Raw genomic sequence first — 13,299 nt, 5'->3', positions numbered from 1 at the left:
TACTTCAGGAACAAAGTGCAGCAAAAATATCTAATGGGGAAAAAAAAAAACACCCTGGAACAAACCAACACACTAACTTTTCTGCAAAACCCCCCAAAAATCTTCCCCATATAAGTGTCCAGAAGGAAGGCCTTTTAGAGAGCTTGGCCAAAGTAGGGGAAACAGCACTTATCTCTGCAGGTCATTTACTATGTGTACGTCAAATCAAGCATAAATTATGAGCAGTAACATAGAGATTAGTTATATTATTAGTCCTTGAATTAATCAGTGAATACACACAGTTTAATAAACTCATTGGGAATAAGCAAGGAATACTATTGTACACTGGTGTGACTGCACTTCAAGGTTCTAACACAACACACCTTCTCAAAGGCTTCTGGTTTAATCTGTGCAGTACAGGCAGCAGCAGACCTACCGTAGGAATTTATGAACAGAACAGATACTAGCAGGAAGTGTAACAGTATATAAAGATGAAGTTTCTACCTAAACCCAGTGGCACGAAGCTATAAACCCACCTCTGATAGTCATATGATATCACAACAGTATAAGAGATAATTCAAGTTGTAACTCTCAAGTAGTTGTGTTACCTGTAGTCCATTTAATGCCACAAACAGTCGCAAGATATCATTGGTTCCTTCAAATATTCTGAAAATTCGAAGATCACGGAGCACCCTTTCAACACCAGCATCCTGTAAAGATGAAATATAGGTATGTTAAAGATGGGGTAAAGCACACACATAAAAAAGGAAATGCAGAGGTAAAGAGGAAAAGGACACAAGAAATTTCTCAGACTCAGATGAAGATAAAACAAACGTGAAGGGATATATATATTTAAAAAGGCATAGTATGAAAACAATATTCATACACAGTAAGGAATTAGTTAAGATCTCAATACCCGACCTTCATAAAACCGGTTCCTCCTAGTATCTGGATACATTCATCTGTCACTGACCAAGCTGCTTCCTGTAGGAAAAAAGGGATTTTTTTTACTTTGTTTAAATTTCTTCCTCATGTTCTAAGTGGCAGTACATTAAGTTAGACTCATTCACAAACATTAATTTAAAGGTGGCTCTCCCTTGCCACTCACTCTCTTTGCCACCATTTAACATTTAGTAAAGCCAAATTAATATACCTCCTAGGCAAGCAAGAAGACTAGACAAAAAGAGGAAAAAAAGCAGACAAAACTTGAACTTAAAGGGACACTGAACCCAATTTTTTTCTTTTATGATTCAGATAAGGCATGCAATTTTAAGCAACTTGCTCATTTACTCTTATATTTCAATTTTTCTTCGTTCTCTTCCTATCTTTATTTGAAAAAGAAGGCATCTAAGCTAAGGAGCCAGCCAACTTTTGGTTCAGTATCATGGACAGCACTTGTTTATTGGTGGGTGAATTTATCCACCAATCATCAAGAACAACCCAGGTTGTTCACCAAAAATGGGCCGGCTTCTAAACTCACATTTTTGCTTTTCAAATAAATATACCAAGAGAATGAAGAAAATGTGATAATAGGAGTAAATTAGAAAGTTGCTTAAAATTGCATGCTCTATCTGAATCACGAAAACATAATTTATGTAAGAACTTACCTGATAAATTCATTTCTTTCATATTAACAAGAGTCCATGAGCTAGTGACGTATGGGATATACATTCCTACCAGGAGGGGCAAAGTTTCCCAAACCTTAAAATGCCTATAAATACACCCCTCACCACACCCACAAATCAGTTTAACGAATAGCCAAGAAGTGGGGTGATAAGAAAAAAAGTGCGAAGCATATAAAATAAGGAATTGGAATAATTGTGCTTTATACAAAAAAATCATAACCACCACAAAAAAGGGTGGGCCTCATGGACTCTTGTTAATATGAAAGAAATGAATTTATCAGGTAAGTTCTTACATAAATTATGTTTTCTTTCATGTAATTAACAAGAGTCCATGAGCTAGTGACGTATGGGATAATGACTACCCAAGATGTGGATCTTTCCACACAAGAGTCACTAGAGAGGGAGGGATAAAATAAAGACAGCCAATTCCTGCTGAAAATAATCCACACCAAAAATAAAGTTTAACAAAAAACATAAGCAGAAGATTCAAACTGAAACCGCTGCCTGAAGAACTTTTCTACCAAAAACTGCTTCAGAAGAAGAAAATACATCAAAATGGTAGAATTTAGTAAAAGTATGCAAAGAGGACCAAGTTGCTGCTTTGCAGATCTGGTCAACCGAAGCTTCATTCCTAAACGCCCAGGAAGTAGATACTGACCTAGTAGAATGAGCTGTAATTCTCTGAGGCGGAATTTTACCCGACTCAACATAGGCAAGATGAATTAAAGATTTCAACCAAGATGCCAAAGAAATGGCAGAAGCTTTCTGGCCTTTCCTAGAACCGGAAAAGATAACAAATAGACTAGAAGTCTTACGGAAAGATTTCGTAGCTTCAACATAATATTTCAAAGCTCTAACAACATCCAAAGAATGCAACGATTTCTCCTTAGAATTCTTAGGATTAGGACATAATGAAGGAACCACAATTTCTCTACTAATGTTGTTGGAATTCACAACTTTAGGTAAAAATTCAAAAGAAGTTCGCAACACCGCCTTATCCTGATGAAAAATCAGAAAAGGAGACTCACAAGAAAGAGCAGATAATTCAGAAACTCTTCTAGCAGAAGAGATGGCCAAAAGGAACAAAACTTTCCAAGAAAGTAATTTAATGTCCAATGAATGCATAGGTTCAAACGGAGGAGCTTGAAGAGCTCCCAGAACCAAATTCAAACTCCAAGGAGGAGAAATTGACTTAATGACAGGTTTTATACGAACCAAAGCTTGTACAAAACAATGAATATCAGGAAGAATAGCAATCTTTCTGTGAAAAAGAACAGAAAGAGCGGAGATTTGTCCTTTCAAAGAACTTGTGGACAAACCCTTATCTAAACCATCCTGAAGAAACTGTAAAATTCTCGGTATTCTAAAAGAATGCCAAGAAAAATGATGAGAAAGACACCAAGAAATATAAGTCTTCCAGACTCTATAATATATCTCTCGAGATACAGATTTACGAGCCTGTAACATAGTATTAATCACGGAGTCAGAGAAACCTCTTTGACCAAGAATCAAGCGTTCAATCTCCATACCTTTAAATTTAAGGATTTCAGATCCGGATGGAAAAAAGGACCTTGTGACAGAAGGTCTGGTCTTAACGGAAGAGTCCATGGTTGGCAAGATGCCATCCGGACAAGATCCGCATACCAAAACCTGTGAGGCCATGCCGGAGCTATTAGCAGAACAAACGAGCATTCCCTCAGAATCTTGGAGATTACTCTTGGAAGAAGAACTAGAGGCGGAAAGATATAGGCAGGATGATACTTCCAAGGAAGTGATAATGCATCCACTGCCTCCGCCTGAGGATCCCGGGATCTGGACAGATACCTGGGAAGTTTCTTGTTTAGATGAGAGGCCATCAGATCTATCTCTGGGAGTCCCCACATTTGAACAATCTGAAGAAATACCTCTGGGTGAAGAGACCATTCGCCCGGATGCAACGTTTGGCGACTGAGATAATCCGCTTCCCAATTGTCTACACCTGGGATATGAACCGCAGAGATTAGACAGGAGCTGGATTCCGCCCAAACCAAAATTCGAGATACTTCTTTCATAGCCAGAGGACTGTGAGTCCCTCCTTGATGATTGATGTATGCCACAGTTGTGACATTGTCTGTCTGAAAACAAATGAACGATTCTCTCTTCAGAAGAGGCCAAAACTGAAGAGCTCTGAAAACTGCACGGAGTTCCAAGATATTGATCGGTAATCTCACCTCCTGAGATTCCCAAACTCCTTGTGCCGTCAGAGATCCCCACACAGCTCCCCAACCTGTGAGACTTGCATCTGTTGAAATTACAGTCCAGGTCGGAAGAACAAAAGAAGCCCCCTGAATTAAACGAAGGTGATCTGTCCACCACGTTAGAGAGTGTCGAACAATCGGTTTTAAAGATATTAATTGATATATCTTCGTGTAATCCCTGCACCATTGGTTCAGCATACAGAGCTGAAGAGGTCGCATGTGAAAACGAGCAAAGGGGATCGCGTCCGATGCAGCAGTCATAAGACCTAGAATTTCCATGCATAAGGCTACCGAAGGGAATGATTGAGACTGAAGGTTTCGACAAGCTGTAATCAATTTTAGACGTCTCTTGTCTGTTAAAGACAGAGTCATGGACACTGAATCTATCTGAAAACCCAGAAAGGTTACCCTTGTTTGAGGAATCAAAGAACTTTTTGGTAAATTGATCCTCCAACCATGATCTTGAAGAAACAACACAAGTCGATTCGTATGAGACTCTGCTAAATGTAAAGACTGAGCAAGTACCAAGATATCGTCCAAATAAGGAAATACCACAATACCATGTTCTCTGATTACAGACAGAAGGGCACCGAGAATCTTTGTGAAAATTCTTGGAGCTGTAGCAAGGCCAAACGGTAGAGCCACAAATTGGTAATGCTTGTCTAGAAAAGAGAATCTCAGGAACTGATAATGATCTGGATGAATCGGAATATGCAGATATGCATCCTGTAAATCTATTGTGGACATATAATTCCCTTGCTGAACAAAAGGCAATATAGTCCTTACAGTTACCATCTTGAACGTTGGTATCCTTACATAACGATTCAATAATTTTAGATCCAGAACTGGTCTGAAGGAATTCTCCTTCTTTGGTACAATGAAGAGATTTGAATAAAACCCCATCCCCTGTTCCGGAACTGGAACTGGCATAATTACTCCAGCCAACTCTAGATCTGAAACACAATTCAGAAATGCTTGAGCTTTCACTGGATTTACTGGGACATGGGAAAGAAAAAATCTCTTTGCAGGAGGTCTCATCTTGAAACCAATTCTGTACCCTTCTGAAACAATGTTCTGAATCCAAAGATTGTGAACAGAATTGATCCAAATTTCTTTGAAAAAACGTAACCTGCCCCCTACCAGCTGAACTGGAATGAGGGCCGTACCTTCATGTGAACTTAGAAGCAGGCTTTGCCTTTCTAGCAGGCTTGGATTTATTCCAGACTGGAGATGGTTTCCAAACTGAAACTGCTCCTGAGGACGAAGGATCAGGCTTTTGTTCTTTGTTGAAACGAAAGGAACGAAAACGATTGTTAGCCCTGTTTTTACCTTTAGACTTTTTATCCTGTGGTAAAAAAGTTCCTTTCCCACCAGTAACAGTTGAAATAATAGAATCCAACTGAGAACCAAATAATTTGTTTCCCTGGAAAGAAATGGAAAGTAGAGTTGATTTAGAAGCCATATCAGCATTCCAGGTCTTAAGCCATAAAGCTCTTCTGGCTAAGATAGCCAGAGACATAAACCTAACATCAACTCTAATAATATCAAAAATGGCATCACAGATGAAATTATTAGCATGCTGGAGAAGAATAATAATATCATGAGAATCACGATTTGTTACTTGTTGCGCTAGAGTTTCCAACCAAAAAGTTGAAGCTGCAGCAACATCAGCCAATGATATAGCAGGTCTAAGAAGATTACCTGAACATAGATAAGCTTTTCTTAGAAAAGATTCAATTTTTCTATCTAAAGGATCCTTAAACGAGGTACCATCTGACGTAGGAATGGTAGTACGTTTAGCAAGGGTAGAAATAGCCCCATCAACTTTAGGGATTTTGTCCCAAAATTCTAACCTGTCAGGCGGAACAGGATATAATTGCTTAAAACGTTTAGAAGGAGTAAATGAATTACCCAATTTATCCCATTCCTTGGAAATTACAGCAGAAATAGCATTAGGAACAGGAAAGACTTCTGGAATAACCGCAGGAGCTTTAAAAACCTTATCCAAACGTATAGAATTAGTATCAAGAGGACTAGAATCCTCTATTTCTAAAGCAATTAGTACTTCTTTAAGTAAAGAGCGAATAAATTCCATCTTAAATAAATATGAAGATTTATCAGCATCAATCTCTGAGATAGAATCCTCTGAACCAGAAGAGTCCAAAGAATCAGAATGATGGTGTTCATTTAAAAATTCATCTGTAGAGAGAGAAGATTTAAAAGACTTTTTACGTTTACTAGAAGGAGAAATAACAGACAAAGCCTTCTTTATGGATTCAGAAACAAAATCTCTTATGTTATCAGGAACATTCTGCACCTTAGATGTTGAGGGAACTGCAACAGGCAATGGTACATCACTAAAGGAAATATTATCTGCTTTAACAAGTTTGTCATGACAATTATTACAAACAACAGCTGGAGGAATAGCTACCAAAAGTTTACAGCAGATACACTTAGCTTTGGTAGATCCAGCAGGCAGTGGTTTTCCTGTAGTATCTTCTGGCTCAGATGCAACGTGAGACATCTTGCAATATGTAAGAGAAAAAACAACATATAAAGCAAAATAGATCAAATTCCTTATAAGACAGTTTCAGGAATGGGAAAAAATGCCAAACATCAAGCTTCTAGCAACCAGAAGCAAATGAAAAATGAGACTGAAATAATGTGGAGACAAAAGCGACGCCCATATTTTTTAGCGCCAAATAAGACGCCCACATTATTTGGCGCCTAAATGCTTTTGGCGCCAAAAATGACGCCACATCCGGAACGCCGACATTTTTGGCGCAAAATAACGTCAAAAAATGACGCAACTTCCGGCGACACGTATGACGCCGGAAACGGAAAAGAATTTTTGCGCCAAAAAAGTCTGCGCCAAGAATGACGCAATAAAATGAAGCATTTTCAGCCCCCGCGAGCCTAACAGCCCACAGGGAAAAAAGTCAAATTTTTGAGGTAAGAAAAAATATGATAATTCAATGCATAATCCCAAATATGAAACTGACTGTCTGAAAATAAGGAAAGTTGAACATTCTGAGACAAGGCAAATAAATGTTTGAATACATATATTTAGAACTTTATAAATAAAGTGCCCAACCATAGCTTAGAGTGTCACAGAAAATAAGACTTACTTACCCCAGGACACTCATCTACATGTTTGTAGAAAGCCAAACCAGTACTGAAACGAGAATCAGTAGAGGAAATGGTAAATATAAGAGTATATCGTCGATCTGAAAAGGGAGGTAAGAGATGAATCTCTACGACCGATAACAGAGAACCTTATGAAATAGACCCCGTAGAAGGAGATCACTGCATTCAATAGGCAATACTCTCTTCACATCCCTCTGACATTCACTGCACGCTGAGAGGAAAACCGGGCTCCAACTTGCTGCGGAGCGCATATCAACGTAGAATCTAGCACAAACTTACTTCACCACCTCCCTTGGAGGCAAAGTTTGTAAAACTGATTTGTGGGTGTGGTGAGGGGTGTATTTATAGGCATTTTAAGGTTTGGGAAACTTTGCCCCTCCTGGTAGGAATGTATATCCCATACGTCACTAGCTCATGGACTCTTGTTAATTACATGAAAGAAAGAACAAATTTGGGTTCAGTGTCCCTTTAAGCTCAGCACAAGAAGAAACAAATGAGGTAGCTTTCATGTGCTCCCTCTGAGACTGGGTTAAGAGCATTACATGAAAGTACACAGATGGGTCTCTTAAAGCAGAAACAACATTCACAGCCACATCTAATTTATTGAGGGTACGCTAACCTACAAAACACTCTGACTGCTGCTCATATCTACCATAAGTACACCAATGCCTTCTTAACACAGACGTACAGTAAGGCCCACGGATAACTCAGTTCTCACACATAGGTCACAAACTTACCGAGCCAAAAATTTTGCTGATTGCAGCTTCTATCTGGAAATCTTTACTACCGGAATCCATGTTTGCGCTGATCATGTATGCCATGGACTTAAATTGAGATACAGAGAGAACAGATTAAAATGAATAAATAAATGTGTAAGCAGAAATACATTCAGAGCAATAAAATATACAGTGGAATTTTAAATTTATTGGAGGACATACAATTTCTCACTAAGGGCCCCTATGACCAAAAGTTCACAAGAAAAATGTGAACAACCACGTTTAGCCTCACGTGGACAGACTTGGTGCAATTATCAAATAAAATGGGCTGTCCCTGCAAGTAGTGAGCTGTCTCCCATAAAAATAATGAGAGCTCTCTTGTATGAAAAAGTTTGCAATGGAGGACGAGGTACACAGGAAGAAGCCGGCGTATGATTAAACTTAAATATTACGCCAAATACAAATCAAAATAAGCGGTTTTCAGTGCACTGTAACTTAAATTCGCTGTTGTTATTTTCATACACATATGTTTTTCTTTCAGAGTAATTAGAGTTTCTGTATTTTGATAAAAGCTTGCCACCTTTTAAGTAGCAAGAACAAACAGTGAGATCTGTAGAGCGGAAATGTTTAGAAAATTCTGCTTGAATTAGAGAGACAATATCATACATGCCCATGTTCAGCCCATTTTGTACTTATAAGTACAATTTTTATTGTGTTTTTTTGCACATCTAATGTACTTAAATTACAAATTTACTTTGTGCATATTTAATATGATTTATTCCTGTGTAATGTACACACAAATTTTACATTTTTGATAAGATATAATTTATGGTGAACAATTCTGTTACGATTTTTGGTGCACCTTAACAATACAAATTTTTTTAGGTGTATTTTTGTGTGAATTATTTCTAAAATTATGATTTTCATTGTGCACGTTTGTAATGTACGCACATCCTTCCCTTACAAAAACGCAGTATACGATTCTTAGCGAGACATTCTGTTTTCAGGGTAAAAAGTGGCTTTAGAGAATTCCACCAGGCAAACAGAAGTACTGGCGAGCATTTCTTAAATAATTTTGCAAGCCCAGAAACCTTTAGATCATTGGGCCCTTAGAAACAGGGAAAAAAGCTTTGACGTGCTTAATCATATCATTAAAAGGGACAGTAAACACCTTGATATGTCTATATAAAATGTTTATCTATGCATAATGAAACCAATTTGCAATATATTTTCTATATTTATTTTACACCCTTTTCATGTAATTTAGCTAAAAAAAATTGAGCAATTTCTAATACTCAGAACATGAAATGCACACCGATGATTTTTAAAGGCCAACTTTGCTAGATATCTGTCACTAATTGACTTTAAAGGGATATAAAACTCAAAAATTTTCTTTTGTAATTCAGACAGAGCAGACCATTTTAAAAAAGTGTGCAATTTATTTCCATCATCAAATTTGCTTTGTTTCCATGATATTCTGTGTAGAAAAGATACCTAGGTAGGTATCTGGAGCACTACATGGCAGGAAATAGTGCTGTCATCTAGTGCTCTTGCAAATGGATACGATTCTTGCAAAACCGCTGCCACATAGTGCTCCAAAAATGGTCTGGCAGCTTAGAATATGTCCCTGCTTTTAAAAAAAAGGATACCAAGAGAACAAATAAAAATTAATAGAAGTAAATAAAGTTGTTTAAAATCGCATGGTCTATCTGAATCATGAAAGAAAAAAATGGAGTTTCATATCCCTTTAACTGATAACAACTGCAAATAAATGCATTTTAAACTAACTTTATGTCTGTGGCTAGACTGGTAGACTGCTGTCTAAAGCCAAGATTGTCTCCTCCAAATAAGGCAAATGGTGGGTGAAGTTTGGCTATAGAAAAAACTAAATTTATGCTTACCTGATAAATTTCTTTCTTTGCGGATATGGTGAGTCCACGGCATCCTCAATTACTGTTGGGAATATCACTCCTGGACAGCAGGAGGAAGCACAGAGCACCACAGCAAAGCTGTTAAGGATTACTCCCCTCCCCACAAACCCCAGTCATTCGACCAAAGGAAAATTGAGAATAGGAGTAACACAAAGATGTAGAGGTGCCTGAGGTTTAGTATAGAAAATAAAAACGGTCTTCAAATAAAGGCCGGAGCCGTGGACTCACCATATCCAGAAAGAAAGAAATTTATCAGGTAAGCATAAATTTGGTTTTATTTCCTATGATATGGTGAGTCCATGGCATCCTCAATTACTGTTGGGAACCAATACCCAAGCTAAAGGACACGGAGGACTAGGGAGGGACAAGACAGGTAGACCTAAACAGAAGGCACCACTGCTTGAAGAACCTTTCTCCCAAAAGAAGACTCAGCCAAGGCAAAAGTATCAAATTTATAAAATTTGGAAAAAGTATGCAAAGAGGACCAAGTTGCAGCCTTGCAAATCTGTTCCACAGAAGCTTCATTTTCAAAAGCCCAAGAAGAGGAGACAGCCCTAGTTCAGCAGTCTCATACGCCAAACAAATTATACTTCTCAACCAGAGAGAAAGAGAAGTAGCAGTAGCTTTCTGATCTTTACGTTTACCAGAAAAACTAACAAACAAGGAAGAAGACTGGCGAAAATCCTTAGTCGTCTGCAAGTAGAATTTAAGAGCATGCACAACATCCAAGTTGTGTAACAAACGTTCTTTATGAGAAGGAGGATTAGGACAGAGAGAAGGAACAACAATTTCCTGATTAATATTTCTATCCGAAACAACCTTAGGAAGGAAACCAAACTTAGTACGAAGAACTGCCTTATCTGCATGAAAAATGAGATAAGGCAAAGTGCACTGCAAAGCTAAGAGTTCCGAGACACTCTGAGCAGAAGAGATAGCAGTAAGAAACAAAACCTTCCAAGACAACAACTTAATATCTATGGAATGCAGTGGCTCAAACGGGGCCTGCTGCAAAACTTTAAGAACAAGGTTAAGGCTCCAAGGCGGAGCAATGGACTTAAACACAGGCCTGATTCTGACCAAGGCCTGACAAAAAGATTGCACATCTGGCACGTCCGCCAGACACCTGTGCCACAAAATAGACAGAGCAGAAATCTGACCCTTCAGAGTACTGACAGACAAACCATTCTCCAGACCTTCCTGGAGAAAGGACAAAATCTTAGGAATCCTGACTTTACTCCAAGAATAGCCCTTGGTTTCACACCAATAAAGATATGTACACCATATCTTATGGTAAATCTTTCTAGTAACAGGCTTGTGAGCCTGAATCATGATCTCAATAACCGACTCAGAAAATCCACACCTAGACAGAACTAAGCGTTCAATCTCCAAGCAGTTAGCTTCAGAGAAACAAGATTTAGTTGAAGGAAGGGACCCTGAAGTAGAAGGTCCTTCCGCAGAGGAAGTCTTAAGGAGGGAAAGACGACATCTCCACTAAGTCTGCATACCATATCCTGCGAGGCCACGCAGGAGCTATTAGAATCACAGACGCTCGCTTCTGCTTGATACGAGCAATGACTCGTGGAAGGAGAGCAAACGGAGGAAACAGGTATACCAACCAGAAGTTCCAAGGAACTCCCAGAGCATCTATCAGGAAGGATTGAGGATCCCTTGACCTTGAACCATACTTTGTAAGCTTGGCGTTCTGTCGAGACACCATCAGATCCAACTCCGGAACCCCCCCCATTTAATGGTTAACCTGCAGAACACCTCCCGATGGAGTTCCCACTCCCCGGGATGAAAAGTCTGTCTGCTTAAGAAATCCACCTCCCAGTTGTCCACTCCTGGAATGTGGATGGCAGATAGACAGCAATTGTGAGTTTCCGCCCACTGAATGATCCGAGCCACATGCTTCATGGCTGAGGAACTCCGAGTCCCTCCCTGCTGGTTGATGTAAGCCCCTGAGGTTATGTTGTCTCACTGGAACCTTATAACCTAAGGCCAGCAGAGGCCAAGCCATCAAGGCATTGAATGAAAATTGTTAAAAATAAAATTAGAGGCGCCCTCAAATACTAGCAATAATCCGCCAGTATTAGTGTATAATGTGCTGTAAAACTGTCATAGAAAAGTTGTTAATATTGGCAATAATACAACAAGAACAGTAATGATAACCTACAAATAGATGTATAACTTGTTCGGTTAAGAGTATCTAAGTATGATGTAGTTTGTTATAATGAATAAACTATCTCTCTAACAATGTATAATAAGATAGTCCACACTCTCAGAGGTGTTTGTAATCTCCAGGCAGCAATCTCATTCCAGAAAGGTGTTGGCAATCACAGGTTCTGTTCAAAAAGAGAAGAGAGAGAAGAGGCGCCAAATGGTGTGTATCGTTTTGAATTCAGTAGGCCTTGCCCCCAAATAAAAACTACTTACAAAATTTCCAGCACTTGAGAAGTGCCACAAATGCCTTCTGAACTGTTAGCAGCCGTCCAGCTAGCTGAAATGTATCAGAATTGCTTCTATACTGTGCTGTTCAAGACAAAAAACACAAAAGTGCCACAATAGTGTGTATCAGTGTGATCATTTGATGTAGCGCAACAAATGTAATATACTCACAAGATGTAGGGCACTTGAGAAGTGCCACAAAAGCCTCCTGGACACTTGTCAGCTGTCCAGCTCACTGATAGCATCAATATCCCCTTGGTTCACTTGTTCAGCTCACAAACGGACTCCAATGCAGCACACTAGGATCTCCCTGCAGCTCAATATTCAGATGAGTGCAAGTATGGCTACCAATGTTGGATGTGCAAAGTTGCTAAAAATTGCCGTGCCGTGAAGTAGCACGGCAATTTTTAGCAACTTTGCACATCCAACATTGGTAGCCATACTTGCACTCATCTGAATATTGAGCTGCAGGGAGATCCTAGTGTGCTGCATTGGAGTCCGTTTGTGAGCTGAACAAGTGAACCAAGGGGATATCAATGCTATCAGTGAGCTGGACAGCTGACAAGTGTCCAGGAGGCTTTTGTGGCACTTCTCAAGTGCCCTACATCTTGTGAGTATATTACATTTGTTGCGCTACATTAAATGATCACACTGATACACACTATTGTGGCACTTTTGTGTTTTTTGTCTTGAACAGCACAGTATAGAAGCAATTCTGATACATTTCAGCTAGCTGGACGGCTGCTAACAGTTCAGAAGGCATTTGTGGCACTTCTCAAGTGCTGGAAATTTTGTAAGTAGTTTTTATTTGGGGGCAAGGCCTACTGAATTCAAAACGATACACACCATTTGGCGCCTCTTCTCTCTCTTCTCTTTTTGATCAAGGCATTGAAGATTGCTCTCAACTCCAAGATGTTTATGGGGAGAGCCGGTTCCTCCTAAGACCAAAGTCCCTGCGCCTTCAACGAGTCCCAGACTGCTCTCCAGCCCAGCAGGCTGGCGTCCGTGGTCACAATCACCCAGGAAGGTCTCCGAAAGCATGTCCCCTGAGACAGATGTTCCTGAAACAGCCACCACGAGAGACAGTCTCTTGTCAACTGATCTAGAACTATCTTCTGAGACAGATCTGCATAATCCCCGTTCCATTGACTGAGCATGCATAACTGTAGAGCTCTCAAATGAAATCAAGCAAAGGGGATGATGTCCATGGAGGCAACCA

General features: G+C 39.4%; 1 protein-coding gene across 1 annotated transcript in view; it reads right to left on the bottom strand.

The window, feature by feature from the left end:
• The window catches only part of ACADVL (acyl-CoA dehydrogenase very long chain), a 184,179-nt gene that overhangs the window by 80,036 nt on the left and 90,844 nt on the right, over positions 1–13,299 (bottom strand). Inside the window, exons 12-14 of the mRNA XM_053718432.1 lie at positions 7,726–7,812; positions 901–963; positions 588–689 (exon numbers count right to left, since the gene is read on the bottom strand). Coding sequence (XP_053574407.1) covers positions 588–689; positions 901–963; positions 7,726–7,812 — 252 coding nt within the window. The remainder of the gene's footprint in view (positions 1–587; positions 690–900; positions 964–7,725; positions 7,813–13,299) is intronic.

This window comes from Bombina bombina, chromosome 6 (assembly GCF_027579735.1).
Source record: "Bombina bombina isolate aBomBom1 chromosome 6, aBomBom1.pri, whole genome shotgun sequence".
In the NCBI taxonomy this organism is placed as follows: domain Eukaryota; kingdom Metazoa; phylum Chordata; class Amphibia; order Anura; family Bombinatoridae; genus Bombina; species Bombina bombina.
Note: the sequence above shows the minus strand (reverse complement) of the source record. Positions and strands in the feature narration are given on the sequence as shown.